Genomic DNA, 21,303 nt, shown 5'->3' with positions numbered 1-21,303 from the left:
TATTTCGGCCTTTTTTCATCTGATTCCTAAAGTCCTTCGGCAGCGCTTCATCTCATGAATAACCATCAAGCAGCGTTATCGCCCTGCTCGTCAGGAGGTGGTTTGGGCTGGTCTGCAGGGGTCACTGGTGGCAGGGTGATGTGCATCCCCGATCGAGATGCCCCAGGGCTGGGGTCTCAGAGCGCGGCGGGGTGATGCCCTCTGCCTTGCCGGGGCTGCCCTGGGAGAGGAGCCGGCTCCCCCACTGGCCCCAGTGTCCTGGTTGCGTATGGAGATGACAGCGGGCAGGAGAGGGGGCTTGGGCTCCTCGCCACTGCCTGAAAAGCTGCTCAACGCTCCAGCCCTGGCTGAGAAAGACCGTGGTCTAGGCATGCCAGGCTGAATTGATTTTTTAATATATTTATATGTAAAAAATATATTTATTATATTTACTTATTATATAAATATTTATTATATATATATTTTTTTAAAACTCTCTCACTCCTGCCAATACTTTAAGCCTCTGGCCACTGTGTGGCCCCTGCGTGACCTGGGAAGTACTGTGCTCCCTTTAGCATCGTTGGGATTTGTGTGCGTTTGTTGTTCTTCGCCAGCCATGAGCTTTGCCCTCCGTCTGTGGAGATGCAGCGGGCTTCCTGCAGAGAATCAAGGCAGTCGGGTGCTCTCGGAGGCGAAGGCTCCTCGGCACGTGAAACCCTGTCTCCAGCGAGCCTCTTGCAGGGTCTGTGATTATTACAAATGCGAAATATGGAGCATTTTCTTTTTCTTTCAGATCATTAAAAGAACACTTCAGTGTTATAGAGGTACTGTCTGTGCTGTGCCTCTTGTCGCTAACAGTCATCCCCTGCCTCCCCTCGGCAGCCCGCAGGCAGGGAGGGAGCGGGGATGGCAGGAGGAAATTACCTTTGTAGTTACCTGCTTCATCTCGTGAATGGCATCTAAGGAGAGCTGAAAGGGATGCCGGGGAGATCCGTAGCCACCACACGCTGGCAAAATTACCTCGGATGCCCCTCGGCACAGGGAGGAGCGCTCTGGGTGAGGCAGCGTGGCAGAGCTGTGCCGGCTGGGGAGCGTGGGCTGCTGGTCGGGGATGGGGGCGGCGGAGGCAACCACCTGCGGCTGTAATCCTCGGGGAAATAGGGTGGGATTCTGTAATTATTCTGTGTGCCCCGGGATGCAGCCTGCGCTGGGCTTCGGAGCAGCGGGGCCAAGGGTTGTGCCCTGGCCTTTCGCCACACCCTGATCCGTTGGATGCTTGTTTCTAAGCCGGCTGTGTGCGCTCAGGACCTGCCTTGCTTGCTCGGTGTTTAATCCCCATACTGGCACGAGCCGTGGGGCATGGAGGATGGTGCCCTGCAGCGGCGTAGCCTTACTAGTGTCCTGCTGATAGCCTGGCTTTGATCAGAAAACTCCTTTGGTGGCAGGGGACCGGTCCCAGGGCTGCGCCCGGAGTGTTGTGTTGCTGGGGGAGCACTCTGCGATGTGCCACACAGCGTGAGGGGCCGCCGCTGGGGGTGTTGGGTGGCATCCAGAGCAGAGGCTGGGACATGGGGGCAGGTGATGGCTGGAGCCTCCTCGCTCTCGAGCGTGAGCTCCTTTGCACAGCGCTATCGCCTTGTAGCATGCCGCCTTGATAAATATGCCCAGGGTGTTCAGGGCAGCACCGAGGGGTTCATGCAAGTGGCTGGAAGCACCTTGCTGCTGCCTGATCTGGTCAGGCCGTGCCCACGGACCCCCCGAGCTGTGACACTGAGCTGTCCCTGCTGCCTGGGCCAGATCCCGCCTGGGTCTGGGGTGCAAATCTTCCCAAGCCAGTGCTCTAGGCTGGGTGATAAAACCCAGCTGAGCTGGAGCTGCAGAAAGCAGAGCTTAGTGCTTGCAGGTGGGTGGGCTTCACACAGCGGCAGCAACAGCAACAAGCTGAAAACATCCAGCTCCTACAAAGCCAGCACCACTTGCTCACTGGGGGTCAGCGGTTTGGAAGGCGAGGGAGCTACGAAGGTGTCGGCAGCCCTGTGCTGCCGCGGCAGCCGCCGTGCCTCGGGAGATCGGGTATCGGGGTGCTTAGGGCAGGGGCTGGCCGCTGGGCTCCCTGAGCACGTTACTGTGAGCCCCGGGCCGAGGGCTCCGAGCGTGGCAGCAAAGCAAATAGAATTCCAAAATAATCAGTGTGAGGTGGAAGGCAGCTGGGGGAAAGCTGAGCAAGTTGAATTGGTGCTGCTGCTGCGCGTGCTCGCTCTTTCTTTTTTTTTTTTTTGAGATGAAGGGTAAAAGTGCTTATGTGCAGAAGTGATTGAGGGCTGGAGAGCTCTCTCCAAAGGGATGCTAATGGTTGTGAGTCACCTCAGAGTGCAGGAGCATTTTGTCATGAAAGTCTTCAAATGACCTGTTTAATGCTCTGGCAAAACGTCCAGGCAGCGCTGACGTCCCTCTGTCATTCTGCAGCGCTGGGAGAGAGACGGGGCAATCTGGCTCACGTACAGAGCACTCCCAAGGGGCCGGTGTAGGAAAACGGTTTAAAAAAAAAATTGCTGTGATTTGAAAACAGGCGTTGGTTTGTCCCTCTCTGAAATGAAGAGGTGGTACCTGTAACAGCAGAGTATCTCTAGCACCCTCCGGCCTGGCTGTCGAGGGAGGAGCGGGGTCCGCAGCTGTTGCACCCTCCTTGCTGGAGCCCTGCAGCAACACGGGAGCGTTCCTCCGAGTTTGCCTGTGGCAGGTCCCGTGCGGCATCGCTGCCTGTGCTGGAAGCAGAGCGCATCCGGGGCACAGGCGCAAGCTCCGTCCCCAAACCTGCGCCGGGACCCTCGGCCTGTGGGTGCCCACGACCCTCGCCTGAGCCTGGTGGTGCGCGGAGCCGTTTATGCTGGGAAAAACATGTCTGCAGAACACGTGCCTGATGTGCCAGCCTCCGTTTGCAAGGGAAGGCCTGAAACCGTGGAGCCCCGGGCTGGTCCCTCGGCTCTGGCGGTGCGTTGCTCCTCTCCTCGTGAGTAGCCGTGTCTTTTAGCTGAGGCCCGTGGGCCAAGTTACACCAATCTGGGCGCCTCTTCCTGAATGTGGCGGGGGGGGGAGGGTGTGAAAGTCCAAAATATCTGCTACCTGCATTGTTTCTGCATTGGGGATTAACGCTAATTATTCCGCCATTGTCTTCAGTTCCTGCAGGAAGCCTTGTTTATCTTACCCGCTTCACCAGGAATGCAACCCCAAGGAGCCCGTGCAGATATATTTAAACTTGCACGAAGCAGCACAATAGCCTTTGAATTTCCCGATTCCGTGGCATCCGTCGTGTTTAGAGGCTCGGGGTTTGGAGGCCGGAGTGGGCGCTTGGCTGGGGAGCGCGGCGAGGCTCTGCGGTGGCGGCTGGCTCTGGGCTAACTTGCACAGCCTCCAGTTAGCAGCGCGTGAGGTTGGGGTCTCTGCGGGGAGGATGGAATAGCCCTTTTCTTGAACAACAAAAAGAGGCTGGAGCGACATCACCTGCAGCTTGCTTTTCCGTGAGCTCGCGGGGCTGAGGCAGCGCTGTAGCACGTGTGCTCTTTAGAGCACTGTCTGGGGACATGCCGTAGCCCTCAGCAGGCTGAGAAGTTGGTGGAAACCTTGGTCCAGCCAGCAAGGCCTCCTGGAGCCGTGCCTGGCTTGCACGGCCCCGTTCCAGTTTTCTCCCTTCCCCTGCAGGGCTGCCCGGCGCCGCTCTGCAGCGCAGGCTGGGGCTCGCAGCAGGGGGATGCCAAGCACCGCGCTGGCACGCTTGGGCTCTGCCTTTGCTGGGATGGGGCCGAGCTGCGCAGGAGGAACCCCTTTGGCGGAGGATCTGTCTTCGTTCTGTCCCCCAGTAAAACCCCTTCAGTAGCAGCCTTGACGTTTGCACAGCACAAGGGTCGCTGGGAGCACTGGTGACGGGCCGGCTCCTTGCTGTGCCGTGCTCGCGTTGCAGTAACACTGGCTCTCCTGGCTCTGTCCTGCAGTGAGCTTCGCCGTGGGCCCAGCCTCGCCTTTGCTGCGGTCATTTCTCAGCACCTCTTTATACCCTGTTCCCCCGTGGTTGAGCAGCGCTGTAGTCTGGTGTTGAAACTTGGTGGCCCAGGAGGAAGCGCTGGAGCGGGGATAACCCTTGCTCATGGGGCGCAGTCCCCAAGGGATGTTCATCCCCTGGTACGGTGCTGGGGCTGTGAATGCTGCGGCTTCTCCAGCCGCCGGAGACACCGAGGGGCTCACCCTCGAAATACGAGCCTGCTCGGCCACCCTGCTGCTCCGAGGTCCGTGGGGGATTCATGTGCAGCTGCCTGCACTGCCTCGCTTTGCTTCTGGTTTAGTGAAGGAGCTGAGCTTTCATGGTTGGTGCACGTAGATATTGGGGTGCTGGGTGGTGGTGTGGGGGGCTCTGCTCACCCTGTAGCTAATGGCTGTGGGGCCTGGCAGTGCCTGGCATGGTGCTACATCTGTCGGCTCCTCGCAGGGCTGGATGTCTCCGTGCAGCATCCGTCTGGGGGATAAAAGCCATGACGTGCTCTTGAGCCCAAAAGGTTATTGTAAAGCACCAGCTGCTGCTGCACTGCATTTGCAGCTGTGCCCTCCCCTTGTCCTTGTAGGGCCAGGGGCCTCTGGCTGCTTGCAGGGACGTTGCTGGGCTGGAGCTGCATTGCAGGCGGCGGATGAGGAAGAGGGGAAGGACGCAGAGCTGCGGGGTGCGCTTGGAGGAAGGCTTGGATCAAAAAGCTGCTGCGATGCGTGGTCTGGCAGGAGCCAGCCGGGCGCAGGTCTCTCTTCGGGAGCTGCCAGCGCTGACACGAGTGCCGCGTTTCACTCGCGTGCCGTACCACAGCGGCTGACTGCGCTGGGCAGCGGAGCTGAAGCCGTTAGACCAGGGTGGCAGGAGAGCAAATAACGGCAGGAGAGGTGAAGGGAGGAGGGAGGTGGGGAGACCTGGAGCAGAGGAGGGGTTTGGAGGGCAGGGGAAGGAGGATTTGCAGGGGGACGGCAGGGCTGCCGGCACCAGGGCCGTGGGAGCGGTGGATGTGCCGCTTTGGTGGCGCGCCAAGTCCCCAGCTGCTTCGCTCAGTGACTGGGCTGGAAGTGGCTCGCTTGCATCTGTGCCGGCCTTGGGAAGGTGGGGCTGCTCCCGCTGCTGCTGCAGCCCTTGGAACCGGGAGCCTGCGGCTGTCCCTGGCTCTGGCATCGCGGGCTGAGGCTGCCCGGCATCGCCGTGATCCCTGGCCGTGGGGCATCGGCCCCCGAGCCGCGGTGGCAGCTGCTGGCGGGGGCTACTGGGTTTTGGCCGTGCCAGGCAGAGATGCACAGCTGGGGAGGCTGGGACAGACGGATGGACGCGGCACGGTGCGTGGAGAGGTCTGCGGTGGGCTGTGGCCTGCAGGAGGGTGAGCCTCGCTGCCGCAGTCCGTGGTTTCACTAGTTGCCGGAGCGCAGAGGGCCCCGGGGAGCCGTGGCGTTCAGGAGGAATCCAAAGCAACGCTCCAGGGACCTGCTGAGTCGGAGGGGTCTGGAAATATGCCGTGCACCTTTCTGTGTCCTGTCAACCCCCAGGCTGCCAAGGGAGGTGGCAGGGGCGGGTTTCCATGCCACGTCTGTGGGAGTCGCCCCGTAAGGCTCCTCGAGGGGGATGTGCACCGTTGCTGCGTGAGGCTTCTTTGAACCGCTCCAGCTGCTGAGAAATCCGTACGGTGCGGTTCTCGTGCGCCTGGCTGCAAGAGCCGGTGAGCAACTTGCAGGAAGTCCCTCCCTGATCTGCTTTGCACCCTGTAAACTCCAAACGCTGGATCCCCTGGGAGCCTTCGGGGGGCAGGCGCTGTGCTGAGGTCCCGTGGGAGTGCTCGGGGAGCTGTCGCCTCACCGAGCAGGGCAGAGCTCAGTGCCTCGTGCGCGCTGCCGAGCCGGGCACTGTTTGTGGGAAAGAGGTAAAATCTTCCCTTCGACTGGTAAGTAACTGGAGAAAAACCAGACAGGCTTTGTTTGGTGCTTGCCTCTCTGATGTCTTGGAGGTGAATGAGGTTTCTCCCTGGTGGAGACCTCGTGGGCTTTGGCCCGAGCATCCTTGCCCCATGTGGGTACCCGAAGACGGGCTCCTTGGAGCTGCTTCTGCTCCCTGGTGAGCTCATCCGAAACGTGAGTGGTGCTGGGCTCGCACTGAAGGCTTTGCCTTTACAGTAAAGCTTTCGGCTCCGTGTGCGAGGGCTGTCGTGGACGCTGGTGGGCTTGGGGTGCTTTCAAGATCTCCACAAAATCCAAATGAAGTGCTGCAAGGCTGGCACCTGGTAACCGGTGGATGAGGAGCGCAGCTTGGTGATGGCTTGTGTTCTTGTGCAGCCATGACTGACTTAAAACAGCACAACCTTTGTGCTTCATCCTACGCTGCAGTCCTATCAGGCTAGACAAATACGTTAGCAGCTGATGGTTTAACCAACGCTAGGCCAAAAAACCCCTCCTATTGTCATGAGCCCTTCCCACATCATATTTTCCAGCCCGCAGGAGTGTGGCTCTGCGTTTCACACCAGGCAAATCGGAGGTGGCTGCGGATGGGAAGGGTTCATGGCATTGCTAGAACAAATAGCGTAATCAATTGATTTCTGCACAGCTGTAAAGTATTATGAGCCATTTAAAAACGATGGGAAATGTTCAGCTCCGGTGCCGGCGGGAGGGAAGGACGGCAGGGCATGCTGGGCATGGAAGGTGCTGAGCTGGGGGCAGCGTGTTTGGGGGAGTATTGGGAAGAGCCCGCCAGGGCGAGGGCTTCTTGTGTCTATACAAACTACAGAGATCCCTGGGGGGCAGTGGAGGCTTGTGGAGCTGCGTGACAAATGGAGAGGTGTTATTGGGGGGGATGTGTGGAAAATACAGCACCCCAAAGCAGAGCAGCTCGAGGGGCGGCCCGGGAGCTGCCGCAGCGGGGAAGGGGAGCGGTGGCTGGCGGGGCGTGCTGTGCCGGTGATGCTGACGGCAGGGCAGTGCCTGCGTGCTGGTTACGAAGGCTTGTACAGAGTTCAGACGTGGGGAACGATCCCCTCTTTAGGGTTGGGGGGAGCCCAGCCGAAACTAGCTGTGCAAGCTGCAAGGGCAGAGGTGTTTAAGGGGCACCCTGCCAGCTGTGCACGGGCACGGAGCTGGGGGCAGAAGCTCCGTCACCAGAGCCTGATGGGAGAAGTTCAGGAGAAAGAGGATGTTGTGATGAAGTGAAACCGTTTCATCCCATCAGTCAAGACAATGTAGGCAGCGATGAAGATGAAATTCCCCTGGGGAATAAGGTACTGTGCAAACGGAGAAATTAAAGAGCAACAAATCACCGGCGCCCGGTGGGCTCCAGCCAGCTCTTCTGAAGGAATTTAACAATGAAGCAGCTGAACTGCCAGAAAAAAAGTAATCTCTCATTAAAAGCAACTGCTGCACGGAAGCGCAGCCTCTTCTGCTCTGTCCTTATATTTAAAGAGGTACGAGAAGAACTGTGGGAATTACAGAGCAGCCAGCTTTATTTTAGCACCAAGCAAATTGGCTGAGAAAATAATTAAAGCTTGTGTGGAACTGCCTGCACTTCGGTGTGATAGATTAAGGGCAACAACACATGGCTTTTATACAGGAAATCCAGTTTACTCAGGATTTTTTTTTTAATCTTTTTTTCAATGTTGTGATAAGGTGACTGGGGAGAGCCGCTGGGAGATGAATTATTTGGATTTTCAGAAAGCCTTGGGCAAATTCACTAAGTTATTAAGGAAACTGTTAAGGCAGGAGCTGTGGGAGGAAAGGTCAAATTCGGTTCGATGTTTTCAGATTTACTGGTAGGAAGGAGCAAGCGAAGGGGCGCGTGCTGCGACGGCCTGGCCGAAGGATGCTCCTCACCGTCTGGGGCCTAAAGCTTGAATTTTAGTGTTAAATATGCAGAGCAGCTCTACGCGCACCAGCCTATCAAGGTTGCAAGTCAAGCACAGAAAAATTAGGTACTGCTAGGTCTAAATTGGCTGGATGAGCCCAATTGCCTCCCGTCTCTGTCCCTCGAGTGTCTTCATTGGGTAAGAAGCTGTTGCAAACTACACCGTCGGGGGCTATTTTTCCTCGTAGGACCCCATTTCTCGTGGGCCAGACCTGTCTCAAGGGCAAATTTAGGGCAGTTCCTCGGGAAGGCTGATGTTTGCAGGCGTGCGGTGTCGGCAGCAGGGCTGGGGGGGGTGGAGGGGGAGCCCCTCTGCCCCGTCGGGCCCGGGGAGTGGGTCCCTGCCGCTGCGGGAGGGTCCCGCTCAGCCGGAGCGGGGGGCTGCGCTGGGCACCCGGGGCTCTTCGGGGACAGGACGTGGCTGCTGGATGGGTTCTTTTTTCCCTGAACAGTGATCCAATTTCGAGCTAATTTTCCTGAGGACAACAAAAGCACACAGACAACTGCTGCCCAGATTTTATATCCTGCTGTCGTGGAGCCAATTAAGGAAAGGGTTGCCATAATTTTTCTCTTTTTTTTTTTTTTTTTTTTAAATGTACGGGTGGAGCAATGTTGCTTTTTTAAGCCTCATTCTTGGAAGTGGCTGAACAATTTGGGCTGAAGTTTTTCTGGGGTGGGGACAAAAAAAGGGATGGGGGGAGGGAAGAAGAGTTAGCGTCTGCCTGAGCAGGTCCAGAGAGGAGACATGGTTTGCAATGTGGGGCTCGAAGAGGCTGGCAAAGTCCTGCCCAGTTTTGGTGCTGGGAGAGACCAGGAGGAATTTCAGGTGACCTTAGCAAACACTGATAAAAGTGAAGGCTGGCAGAGGTCAGGAGGGTGTGCTGGAGAGGAAAATGTGACCTGCACACGTATGTTGTTGGGTTTTAAATTCTCTCTAACCGGTTAGGGAAGCGGGTGCTGCTGCGTCCAGCTTGTCAAAGGCTGGTGCTCGCCGTGCACGAGGTGCATTGACCTGTTGCCGCCAAATGGGAGTGAAGCCAAACGCTGGGAGGGACTGGGTTTTTTAGCCTGATAAACCCTCCGCAGTTATACAGTAATTACACGCTGCTGCCTGGAGAGCACCGAGAACTGCATCCTAAATAAGTCAAACCCGTAACTCGCAGGGCTTGAAGAGCTGCGGCACTCCGTGTGCCGTGTCTGCCCGTGGGCAGGGGCGAGAGGACCGGCTTCAAGATGTAGTTGTGGCCAAGCCCAAGAAATGAAAAGAAGCTGCAGCTCTTGCACTGTGTCTGCGTTTAAATCTGTCATACTGACTTTTGGTATCCGAGCTCTGCGGCACGGGGCACTCATGGTGTGGCTGTCTGAGCAAGAGCTTTCTTGCGCCAGGGGCCAAGGGGAAACCACAAACGGAAGGAGCAGGGGAATTTTGGGCTGCCTGAAGGTGCTCAGAGGGGTCAAGGGGAATCTGGGGCTGGCCGACCATGGACCTTAGGTAATATACACCAGGATGTCCCCTCCCAGTATAGAAGGGGTGATGTGAGCAGCATCTCCTCCTGCTGCTTCTCTCTCTCCTCCCTCCCTTCCCTGGTGGCAAGGCTTTGCGTTGCTCACGATGAACCTTTGAGCTTGAGGTAGGAATGAAGCGTGTTTGGCTTTGATCTTGTGAAAATAATGATTTGCAAGAGGCAGCAGGGGAACCTTTGTACCAAATGATCTTGATATAATTTGCTAGGATGTCGCGTGCACCGCTGGGGCTCGCCATGCTCGTGCTGCTCCAAGTCAGCGCGTGAGTTTCGGAGCCTGTCAAAAAGCCAGGCTCAAAGTAAAAGCACTGGTTGCTCGGTGCCCAGTGGAGCTGGCGGCTGGCTTTGCCACCACCTCCACAGCCTCGCTTTGCTTGCCCCGGAGCTTGCTGCCTTCCCCCTTCCCTTCTCGCTCTGCCCTTCTTTCTTTAGCAGTCACTGATTATTTTTTTTTATTAAATTTTTTATTTTTCCTCTCTTTCCCTTGGGTTTTGAACAGAGCTCAAATTAACACAGCCGGTTCTGTTCCTCAGAGTGAGCAACAACATGTCCTCGGGGTCGTTGTTGTCCAGCGAGCGGGGGGTGCTCGGCCTCGACCGACGCGCGGGCACGGTGCGGTGTGCGCGTGCCCGGCAGAGCGGCGTCCGCCGATGGTGTTGGAGGGTTGCAGAGCCGGGGGGTGTCTACTGCAAGCGCTGCTGCTGAGGTTTGTCCCTTTGGGAGGAGGAGGCCTGGGGTGCAAGCGCCGCTCCCGGCTGCTGGGCTGGGACGGGAGCTCTGGTGGCACCCAGGGGGTTCCCGCCACCCTGAGCGGTGACCCCGGCGAGGGCGGCAGCGGCCGCGACATGCGCGTCTCCTGTGCTTGTCCTTTCCCCGAGCTGCGTCTCTCGCCCTGCCTACCGTCAGGGAAGCAAAAGCGGGGAGACCCGGAGCAGCACACGGGGATGTGCGACGCCCGTGGGTCTGCGCCCACCCGCAGCACGGGGGGAGGCAGGTCCCGGTGATGCAGGAGGGTGCTTTGCCCACACCTCACCGGCTGCACGGGCTGACCTTCGGCGGCACGGGGGCCCGCTGGCCAACTGGCCCCGCTTGAAGCCGCTCGTCATCGCTGTCGTGCCGAGCAAAGGCACCCTGTGCGCGTGCTGGAAGGACGCTGTGTGGCTCTGTTACGCAATGGGAGAAATCCCACCCAGCCGCTTCCACGAGAAAAATGTTTGGTTTTGTGTTAGTGCTCTGTTAAGCCGCTGCTTCAGCCGCTGGCTGCCAGGAGTTTCCCCAGGGGCCGGCGCGGGCACGGCCGGGACCGGCTGACCCTTAGGCGCGAGTGACACGGGGCTGTTTGCAAACCGTGTTAATATTTTATATTTAGGGAGCTAATGACTCTAAACAAGGCAGACTTTAATCTAATCAGCTATTCCTCGTGCCACGTCAATCCCGGACATCAAAGCGAACATCAAAGTGAGAGGCATGAAAGGCTCAGAAGGCAGCGCCAACTGCTTCGCCCAGGTGCATCTCTGAGCGAGCTTCCTCGTCCCTGCTTCTGCTCCAGCCTGGGTTTTGAGGCTCCTCTCGGTTATCTCAGATCTAAAGGATGTTGTCCCAGCAAGGAAAACAACATTAACATAAGAACAGCCCTCAGGAGCAGAGCAAAAGGCTGTTTAAACTTTTTGCATCTTTTTTGCCTCAGATGGCAGCAAGGGCACTTCAAAGGTAGGCGGGAGCTGGTGGCAGCGTGGCGGGGGTGTGTTGCAGCTTCGTCTGCTCCGCCGGAGGTTGGCCTGGCCACGAGCAGCTCTCGCACTGCCCTGCGGAGGCTGTTGGGGAGCTGCTTCCACCAATCCTTATTTTTAAATTCTTTTCTCAGTGTTGGTCAGACTCTGAAATAAATCCTGTTCTTGTCCTTAATTTTTTTTGTGTGCGTGTTGCTGGCCGGAGAGAATCCGTGGATGAATCTGGGAGGTGAGAGGTGCTCTGCTCCCGTGCTGGGGTTGTATGTGCCGCCGGGAGCGTTGGCCTCTTACGGCGAGGCAGCCGCTCTACCTGGAGCATCCTGGCAAAGCAAGGACCAGCCCTGACCCAGAGGCACTTTGTACAGCTCTACGGCACGAGTGCCCGAAGGGAAGGGCCGGGGAGCTGCTCGTGGGTGCAGTGATGGTGATGGGGGTGTTACGGCTGTGCACCTGGAGCCCCCTCACCCTCTCAGGCTTGGCTGGTGGAGGGGAGCGCGGCAGATGCAGCCGGCGGCAGGGGACGGCTGCTGCAGAGTGTGCAAGAGCTCCTGGGCGGGCGGCCAGGAGCGTTTCCTCCCCGCCGCTTTCCCATGGCTGAGATGGGCTCCAAGGCTTGAGAAAAGCGCTGGGGGCCGCAGAGAGGAAGCTGTTGGGAGCCTTTGCGCTCCTCAGCTCTTTTGGACGCAGCTGCTTTTCCACTGCCTCTCTTGAGGAGGGGAAAAAAAAAAGAGAAAAATGCGTGTGTATCTGCATCTATGCAAGGCTGCATTTGTGCAGGCCTTGGTAAGGTTGCTGCAGAATTAGCATATCTAAATATCCAATTGCTTAATTTCATAAGCTCCTTGAGCTGGTGCAGGGAAGAGCTCAAGATCTCCTCCAAGCACTTGCAAATCCTATTTCAGGCAATTAGGAAGCGACAGTGCGATAGGCAGGGGCCGGTGCCGGCACGTTGCAGCGGGGCGCCTGCGTGATTTGCCATTTGCAGGCACTGGAAGCAGCTGTCCGCTGGGGTGGGCAGGCAGAGCCCCCCCGCCACGGCTGGGGACGGCTGCCAGCACCGCTTGCAGGTGAGGCTGGAGCCGGCCCCGCAGCACGCCGCAAGCGCTGGGATCGCTCGAGGCTCTGAGGCGCTTGGCAGGAGGAGGTGGATTGGAAAATACCTGCAGAAGGTGGGACCGCTCCTGCCCCGGCGGCTCCCAGGCTGCTGAGCCACAGGCGCTGGCTTGCCCCGCTGCCACCTCCCCTGCCTGCCCAGGGGGACTGCTCGGGGCTTTCTGCAGCCAGACCCTCTCCTGCTTCTGCTGGTTCATCCCATCACACCTGCATTACAGCCCCTTTTGACAGAGTTTTTCCTCTCCTCCCGAAACGGGAGCCCATGCGCCCTGCCAAGGTGTTTCGGGAGTGGGAGCTGAGTGTGGAAACCTGGCTGGGCACTGTGTTGCTTTTCATCGGGTCCGCTCCTGCAGCAGTGCCTAGGTGAGGGGATTCCTGCCAGGCTGTGGCAGATCAGGGCTTTCCCTGCGACCGTGATGGGGGAGCGTGTGTCGTGGTGGGCATCCCTCGGAGCCTGACTTGCTGGGGCTGAAGGAGACCTGCAGGCACCATCTGTGCACTGGGTGTTGGCCATGAGCCGGAGCACGGGCGGGGAAGGAGAGGCTGAACCTGATCCCGTGCCATCAGCTGCCTCCCTTTGCTTTGGGAAGGCAGTGGGATGCCAGGGAGAGGCTCTGGGAGGTCTCTGGTGGGAGAAACCAGCGTGCAGGTGCAGAAGGGCTGTGCTGCCAGCACAGCAAGCAGTGGGACGGGCAGTCATCCTCAAACAGGGCCCGCTCATGTCTCCTGATGCTCTTAATGGGGTGCACTGGCAGGGCATGGTTATGGACTTGAGGCTCTGCTATCCAGACCTTGACTTTGGGTGGCTGATTGGTGTCTGTAGGCAGTAGAGCAATGCTCAGCTCTCAAACCGGCCCAACGTCCATCACACAAAGCCTGAACTTATCGGTCAGTGGGAGTGGAATGCAATAACACCCAGTGCAGCGCTGCTTGCGAGCCAACAAGGTGAAAAACGCTCTGTAGGTTGGCGAGGGATTGCTGGACCCGTGGCTGGATTTGGGGTCCAGGAGCTGTCACTGATGATGGCTGCTGGTCTGTGGTGGGACAGAGGCGGTGATGTGCGACGGGGATGAGGCAACCGAAGGAGCCAGGGCAGTTGGATCTGAGGAATGATGGCGTGTGGTTTCCCCTGGGTGATTGCTGCTGCTGTTTGTCTCTCCCTAACTTCGATTTAATTAGAAAGCAAAGACTCGTTCCTGGTGAAGGCTGCTGGGATGTTGGCTGGAGAAAGGACCGAGCTTTTGGCTGGGTCTTTGGTCTTGGAAAAAAGGTAACTGCTTGGGGCTGGGCACCCTTGCCCCAGGATGGTGTCTAGCAGGCTGTAACACCCAGCTGTGGCTCTCCTGCCTCCAGGGTACCAGCACCAAAGTCCCAAGCCATTTTCCCCATAGGCAACCCCCATGCTAGAGGCCATCTTGTCATGAATTTGGGGAGGAATCCCCAGCCTGCCCCTTCCGTGCTTCCTTGGCTGGCAGCTCTTGCTGCCCAGCCCGTGCTGTCCCCTCCAACGTGCCCTCCCGTGCGGAGCATCCCCCCGGAGGGTGCAGCTCCCACCAGCACCTCCTGGGTCCGAGCACCGTGCGGCCGGACCCTGCCCTGCTCCCCCTTCCCAGGTAATTACACACCCCCTCTCCCCTACAGGAGACGTTCCCAGCCGGTGTCAGCCCCGAGCAGCGGCACGCTAATTCGGAGCAGAGAGCAGCTCTGCGAGCGCTTCCCTCCACGGGGTCCCCGCGGGGAAGCAGCGGGGCCGGTTAATTGATTGCTGGTTTGCCTCTAATGCAGAGCAGAGCTGGAGGCAGCGGGGCTGCCGCGAAGCCTGCCCCGGCCCCCTCCTCGCTAATTAGTCCCCGCGCGTGGCTGTGGTGGAGCTGGCGAGGGAAGCGTGCGGTTTCTCCCCTTGGCACCTGCCGGGTTGTTATTGCCTTCCCCCTTAGACCTGCCAGAAGCTGGCACGAGGTCTGCAGGTGGGTTTGCAGCCTGTGCCCGCAGTGGCTTCCATGGGGTTTTTATGAGGATGGGGCTGTCGGTGTGCTGCCCCCGGGCCTGCTGCTTGCTTGCCCTGCAGCCCCAGCGGGGAGGGAGCCCAGTGGCTGCCGGCCACGCGGAGGGGACAGCATTTGGGCCAGCGCTCATGGTGCAACCTGGTGCTCTGCAAAACTGGAGCCTGGAAACCATGCGACAGCAGGTTTGGTCACTCACAGAGAGCCCACTTCCAGCCTCGTGCCAGGGAGGCGATCTAAAAATACAAGCTTGTTTGCCTTCAGCTGGAGTTGATTTGGGCATCCCTGGCTGTTGCTGGAGTGCAGCGGAGGACAGCCGAGAGAGGGAAGCTGCAGGCTGTAATTTTGCTGCTCTTCCCGCCCCGCTCCTGAAAGGGGGTGGCTGGGAGAAACACAGAGCAGGAGGATGGTACGGTAGAGCTCCTGACGCATTTGCTCAGAGTTTCCAGGACATGATTCACCGTTTCCCCTTCACCTAAAGGAGACAGGGCTGTGTAGCTGCTAGCAGGGTTATTTAGAGGTTTATCTTTGCTATGCAGCAGAGCCTTTATGCAGGGAAACCAGCATGGCCCCTGCTCCTGTCTTGGGCAGCGCTCACTAAAAGAAACATGAAATCATGTGGTTTTTCCTGTTTCTGTCTCGAGCCTTGTTGTCCAAGTCCTCTTCCCTGGCTGGGCTGGAAGGTGATGGAGAGGAGCTTGCTGCTGCCCTTTCCCCTTCCCCTCCGAACGGCGCTGGTCCGAGCCAGTGGCTCGGCTCAGGCGGGCGGCGTGGTGAGAGGCTTCGGCCACGTGAAGCGCTTCCACGAGCCTGGCCGGGCTGCAGTAACAGCGTCGCGGTGCTGCAGGGGTGATGTGTCCCACTCCCCATGGCGCCTGCTTCATGCCTGCCTCTCCTCTCTCCCAGGTACCAGACCACCTTCCCTGGTTTTTGATGCTGAATCAGGATCGTTTTAACTAAAGATGGAAACACTGGAGTCAGAATTGACCTGCCCAATCTGCCTGGAGTTATTCGAAGACCCTCTCTTGCTGCCGTGCGCCCACAGCCTCTGCTTCAGCTGTGCCCACCGCATCCTGGTGTCCAGCTGCTCCTCCAGCGAGTCCATTGAGCCCATCACCGCCTTCCAGTGCCCCACGTGCCGCTATGTCATCTCCCTCAACCACCGGGGCCTGGAGGGCCTCAAGAGGAATGTGACCCTGCAAAACATCATCGACCGCTTCCAGAAGGCATCCCTGAGCGGCCCCAACTCCCCCAGCGAGAGCCGCCGCGAGAGGACGTACCGCAACAGCCCTACCATGTCCGTGGCCGGCGAGAGGATCGCCTGCCAGTTCTGCGAGCAGGATCCCCCGCGGGACGCGGTGAAGACGTGCATCACCTGCGAGGTGTCCTACTGCGACCGCTGCCTGCGGGCCACCCACCCCAACAAGAAGCCCTTCACCAGCCACCGTCTGGTGGAGCCCGTGCCCGACGCGCACTTCCGAGGACTCACGTGCCTGGAGCACGAGAACGAGAAGGTGAACATGTACTGTGTTGCTGACGACCAGCTCATCTGTGCCTTATGTAAACTGGTGGGCCGCCACCGGGACCACCAAGTGGCATCCCTCAGCGACCGCTTCGAAAAGCTGAAGGTAAGCACCCAGCGCCGCTGCAGCGAGCCCGCGGACGAGGTCGTCCGTAGGGGCTGGTGTTTGCCGAGGGGTGGTTCTCAGGGCAGATCCCAGGTGCCCCAGGAGGCACCTCTTATTTAAATCAAACATCTGAAAGCTATGTGGGCTGCGGGATGCAGCCTGCGGGCTCCTCCAGGACCCCGGGATCAGGAGGCTGAGCTGGGTCTCGCTTGCACAATTAGAGCAAAGTCTTTGCTGTTTTATTTTTCTCCTGATGGTGCGCGTGTGCCAGGCCCAGGCATCGGTCCTTCTCCCTAAATGGCCGGAGAGCAAAGCATCACTGGGCACCGAGGTGCCCTGCAGCTGCTGCCCCAGGAGCGTGGCTTTCCCTGGGGTTTGCCCTGTCCTGCGAGGGAGCTGCCGTGGCAAAGAGTGGCCGGAGTGACCTGTGAGCACGATGCCTTGAGGCTGTTGTGCTCCGGCTGTGGCTGTTCAGCCCTTTTGGAGGATGGGAGCAGGATGGGTTGGGCTGCGGGCATTTCCTTTTGGAAAGCTGCAGAGCATAAGAACCCTTCTGCTGTCCATGAAACCTCCTCTGCAGGCTTTACCCGTGCCTGAGGACCACCATGCCCTGAGGAGTGCTCCGGAGAGTGCTTTCATGTCTTCCTTGAGCCGGCTTGCTCAAAGCTTCTCCTCTGTGAGAGAGAGGCCTGGGCTCTGGGAAGTCATGGGGGATGAATGGGTTGGGAGCAGCCCTGCGGAGAAGAGCGTGGGATGCTGGTGGATGAAAAGCTGGACATGAGCCGACAGTGTGTACTCACAGCCCAGGCCAGCCGTGTCCTGGGTGCATCACCTGCAGCGCGGCCAGCAGGTGGAGGGAGGGGATTCTGCCCTTCCACTCTGCTCTGGTGAGACCCCCTGGAGCCCTGCGTCCAGCTCTGGGGTCCCCAGCACAAAGAGGACACGGACCTTTTGGAGCGGGTCCAGAGGAGGCCACAGAAATGGTCCAAGGGCTGGAACCCCTCTGCTTATAAAGAAAGGCTGAGAGAGTTGGGGTTGTTCAGCCTGGAGAAGAGAAGGCTCCATGGGGAGACCTTATTGTGGCCTTTCACTGAATAAGGGGTGTTACTAAGAAAGATGGAGAAAGACTTTTTACCAGCATCTGTAGCGACAGGACAAGGGGCAACAACGGTTGTAAACTGAATGAGGGCAGGTTTAGGTTGGGCATCAGGAAGAAATGCTCTTCCGTGAGGGTGGTGAGACGCTGGAGCAGGCTGCCCAGAGAAGCTGTGGGCACCCCAACCCTGGAAGTGTCCAAGGTCAGGGTGGACGGGGCTTTGAGCAACCTCACCCAGTGAAAGCTGTCCCTGCCCACGGCACAGGGGTTGGACCGGGTGGCCTTCCAAGGTCCCTCCCAACCCAAACCGTTCTGTGAGGCAGTGATGGAGCTCCCGTCTGCTTCCCAAGCACCCCAAACTCCTCCCCTGTCCTTCACCCTCCCGCAGGATCTCAGCACTCGGGCTCTTTGCAGATGCCGTTGCCGGAGGGGCTGGCCCGAGCGGCCCTCTGCGTCTCCCAGAGGGACCGTGCCAAGGGAGGTTGCCGTCTTGCAGGGAAGGTGGCTGGGGGCTGACCAGGATTTGGAAGCTTCTGAAGATCCCCTCCGTGGTCCTGTTGCCTGGGGTCTCCCTTCCACCTGCTTCCAGCTGAGACCAGTGTTTCCACCAGCGGGGAGCTCCTGTGGTGGGGAACCTCTTTTCTATGACAGCCCACATTTTCCATCCTAATTTCCCCGGAGCTGAAGCAGCAGAAACGGGCAGTCATCCTCCAGCCCCCTTCGCTTGTAGCACGTATCGATCCGAGCTGAATTACTGTTCTGCTGCTCTTCAGGTAGGAGAGCGCAAACTTCCCAGGGATCCCTCTGGAGTACTTTGAAGCTTAATTTTTATGCAGTGGCTGTGGTTGTACTGCATATTATGTGAACCCGTGTGGATGATGTTTGACCTATATAAAGTTAGAAATCCCTCTCTGTCCCCCGTGCATTCCGCATGAGTCTGCAGAACGCTTTTAATTCCTTTTTTTAATACTAAAAAAAAACGCCAAACCATAGCTGGTCCCATTAGAGGTCACGCTGGTGAGGCTCTAACTGTGGCAGAATATTCCCATTATAACCCTTCTCATGTGTTTCCAGCTGCTTCTTCCTTGGTCCTTTCTCCCTTAATGTTCTGGGATTGTTCTGACCCAAAAATGCTTCTCTTGGCTCTTTGTCTTGTTAATGTTTTGAACAAAATCGATCTGTCCGCTCCTGTGTTTTATGAGGGCAGGAGAAACACTTCTATCACTCTAGCAAAAATACAGAAGACTTGGGTCATTCATATGTAGGCCGGATTTTTTTTTCTCCCCCCTCCCCACCCCCCCCCCCCTTTTTCTTTTATTTTGTTAAACATAGTGGTGCCTGGAAAGAAATCTCCCAAGGTGTCCAGTTTCCTGGGCTGGTTTCCTACCTCCCCTTCTCCAGAATCTCCCAAACCCGATGTGACGTGCCCAGTGATGTGACTTAAACATCTGCAGCCGGAGGAAGAACATGCTCTAGGATGTCCTGTGGCTTATTTCTGCCTCCCCCACGTTCCAGCCACGAGGTCTGATTTTCGGTGGGTGCTGCCAAATGGCATCGGTGCCGGTGCGTGCCCGCGAAGCATCCGGGCTCCGAGGCGGCTGAGATTTGCCGTCGGACCTCGACGTGCCTGTCTCGTCTTCGCATCACGCCTCACCTAAGCTTCCCCCGGTGTGCGGAGCAGTGCCAGCAGCCCGGTCCTTAGTCCAGGACATTCTTTTTCCATGAAGAAATGTCTCAATTAGCAAATTGGAAACCTCAGAAAGAAACGGCCGTGTATGTTTGCATGCAATAAAAGCTGGGGATAGAAATTAAAACCCTTTTAACATTTTTTCCCCCTACCCCGTCCCGTGTCAGCTAGCCAGGCAAAGTCATCTGAAGACAAAAACCCCTGACAACCTAAATTGCTTCTTCAAGCAGCCAAATTTTGCAAGTTGCCAGAACACTTTTCTTACTTTTTTTTTTTTTGTTTTAAATAACAGCCTTAAGTGATTTTGGACAAGGAGGGAAGCTCTCCCCTGCTAGATGCATTCTTTCTCTGCGATTCATCCTGCCCAGCTCCCCATTCAACGGCAGGAGCTGTAGCTGAACTGGGGAGCAGGGGAGAGGGGGGCTGCAATGCCTCCGTCCGAGCCCGCCCGCCCGCCGGTGGCAGACGTGTCCTTCCTCCCAGGCACGGCTCCTACGTGGGGGGACCTCGGTTACGTGTCTGCAACCCCTGCCTCCGGCTGTGCGTTGGTTGGGCTTTTTTTGGATGGCTTTTTTCCTAACGCTCTGCCTCCACTGCAAGAATTGCACGGGATCGATGCCGAGCGTTACCAGCAGAGTCAATATTTGCGTTAGCGTTTTGTGTCGTCTTCCTCGTACAGCCTCAGTCTATAGTTCCGACCACAATGCTCTCTCTGGCAATACTTGAAATCCTTGCAAGTATCTGAAATACATGAAATCATTAAAAATGCGTGGGGATGGGAGCGCTGGTGGGATGCTGCCGCCGGGGAGCCTGCGGCTGATGGAGCTGGCTGCTCCCTCCCATGGCCGCCTTGCCCCCCGGGCCTGCCCGAAGTCCCCCCGTGCCCCACGGCAGGGCTCTGCCCCCTCCTTTCTGCCTTTAAATCATTAATCAGTGCGTTACGTTGCAGCCAGCCTGCCCTTGAAGATCGCCGTACGCTTGGGCGTCGAGCAGCGAGCAGTTGCTCTTAATCTCCAGCTTTGATCCCGTAGCTAGAGCGAGCTGGAAACGCCTTTCAAGTCAGGTTTTTTTTGATGGAAAACTGCGTTTTGAACCAAGTAACTTCATTTTGTCAAAAGGGCTGTGCTTTCCGCAAAAATCTTTGGCGGGGAATTATTTTATTCTTCTTTAGAATAGCTGAATGCCTGAAAACCGTATGGTTGTGTCTAAACCCGAAACCACCTCCCAGTGCTCCCCTTCCCCTCCGGGCGTGTTTTACATCAGAAATCTCTAGTGCATGCCTGCAGCGTGGCTCCCCGTGGAGGCTCTGCAACCATCTAGCCATGCCATATTGTACACTCCAAGGTGTTTTAGGAACTATCTTTAACCCCTTTAATGCATATTAAGGCTTCTTATTTTATGCATTTTCAACTCCACCTGTTTATATTATAAAGGAGCTGGGCAGTGTGAGCAGTTTTCCTGAACTGCAGTAAATCCAAGTCGTGAAGATCGCCGGGCTGAGGTTTTGGACCCGCCCCACGGTTGCTCACATAATGCCCATTGCTTTGCGATAGAGGAGTTCTTGCCCTGGTTATGCTCCTGTTTGCCGGTGTGTAATTCTGCACCTGGTTCTTTGAAGCCCACGAGTCGGCTCGTCCGTAAAAGCAGCTCCGTTGGCCGCCCACTGTGCCTCGGACATCGGCCGTCGCCTGCCAGCTCGAACGGCTGCTGGCAGGAGTGCTGCAAACTCCAGGGGTGCTGACGGCGCAGGGTGAACTGCAGTTATTCTCAACCCTGGCCATCCGATGCCACTAGATTTTCTGCAGCAAAAGCATCCACCTGTTTTTAAGATGGACAGAGAGGGTTTTCCCAGCTCCCCTCCCCTTGGCTGGGACTCGCAGCCCGGCCCCTGTTGTCAGATGGAGCGTGGGTCAGGGGGTGTCTGTTTTCGAGGGGACCGCGGGAGATGCCAGGCAAGGGGTCAGAGCGCTGGGGTCACCCGTGTGGTGCGGGAGCGTGCCTGGGAGCTTTCCAAAGCTGGGGTGCCTGGGACGGATGCAGTGGCATCCTGCTTCCCTGGGAAGGCTCCACATCAAGGGTTGTCGGCTACAGAGACCACGAGGGAAGGGAAAAACAGCTCTTTTGGTAGGGAAGTGCCTTGTAATAGAGTGGCTGTTTCCCAGCGCTGTGCTTAAGTGCTCGGAGAGCTGCGGATGTGGGAGATGAAATACTTAGCAGTGGCATCTCGCCCTGCGAGCAGTGTGGGCGAGGGCAGGCAAGCGGGTGATGGGAGAGGGACCTGGAGGGAGGGCAAGCAGGAGGCGCGATGCTTTTAAGGGGTTGGATTTCTGCCTGTGTTTTCTACTTGCTTCGAGGCTTCGCGTTTGCTAGTGGCGACGTAGTGGCTCCAACACCCGCTCGGCTTTGAGGCGGTGCCCGTTCAGCTGGGAGAAGAATCGGGTGGTGCCTTCAGAAAGCGGGCCTCAGTTAACGTTGCATCTTTGAAGGCATCTTCGTGTCTCTTGTCCTCTTGCGGCTCGCCCTACAGGTCGCTGGCTGCCCAAACCCCCCGGCAAGAGCTCTCGGAGTTGCTGGGGTGCCGCCTGAGTGTGTCTTTTGGGGTGCGCGCTGCTTGGCGTGTCCCTGCTCGGCCTCGGACTCCCAG

General features: G+C 57.7%; 1 protein-coding gene across 1 annotated transcript in view; it reads left to right on the top strand.

Annotated features, from left to right (window-relative positions):
* MID2 (midline 2) overlaps positions 1–21,303 on the top strand; it is a 115,730-nt gene that overhangs the window by 10,302 nt on the left and 84,125 nt on the right. The window contains exon 2 of the mRNA XM_064463537.1: positions 15,155–15,876. Coding sequence (XP_064319607.1) covers positions 15,211–15,876 — 666 coding nt within the window. The 5' untranslated portion in view covers positions 15,155–15,210. The remainder of the gene's footprint in view (positions 1–15,154; positions 15,877–21,303) is intronic.

The sequence above is a fragment of the Phalacrocorax carbo genome, chromosome 11 (genome assembly GCF_963921805.1).
Source record: "Phalacrocorax carbo chromosome 11, bPhaCar2.1, whole genome shotgun sequence".
Taxonomy (NCBI): Eukaryota; Metazoa; Chordata; class Aves; order Suliformes; family Phalacrocoracidae; genus Phalacrocorax; species Phalacrocorax carbo.
The sequence above is the reverse complement of the archived record's forward strand: the minus strand, read 5'-3'. Positions and strand labels throughout refer to the sequence as shown.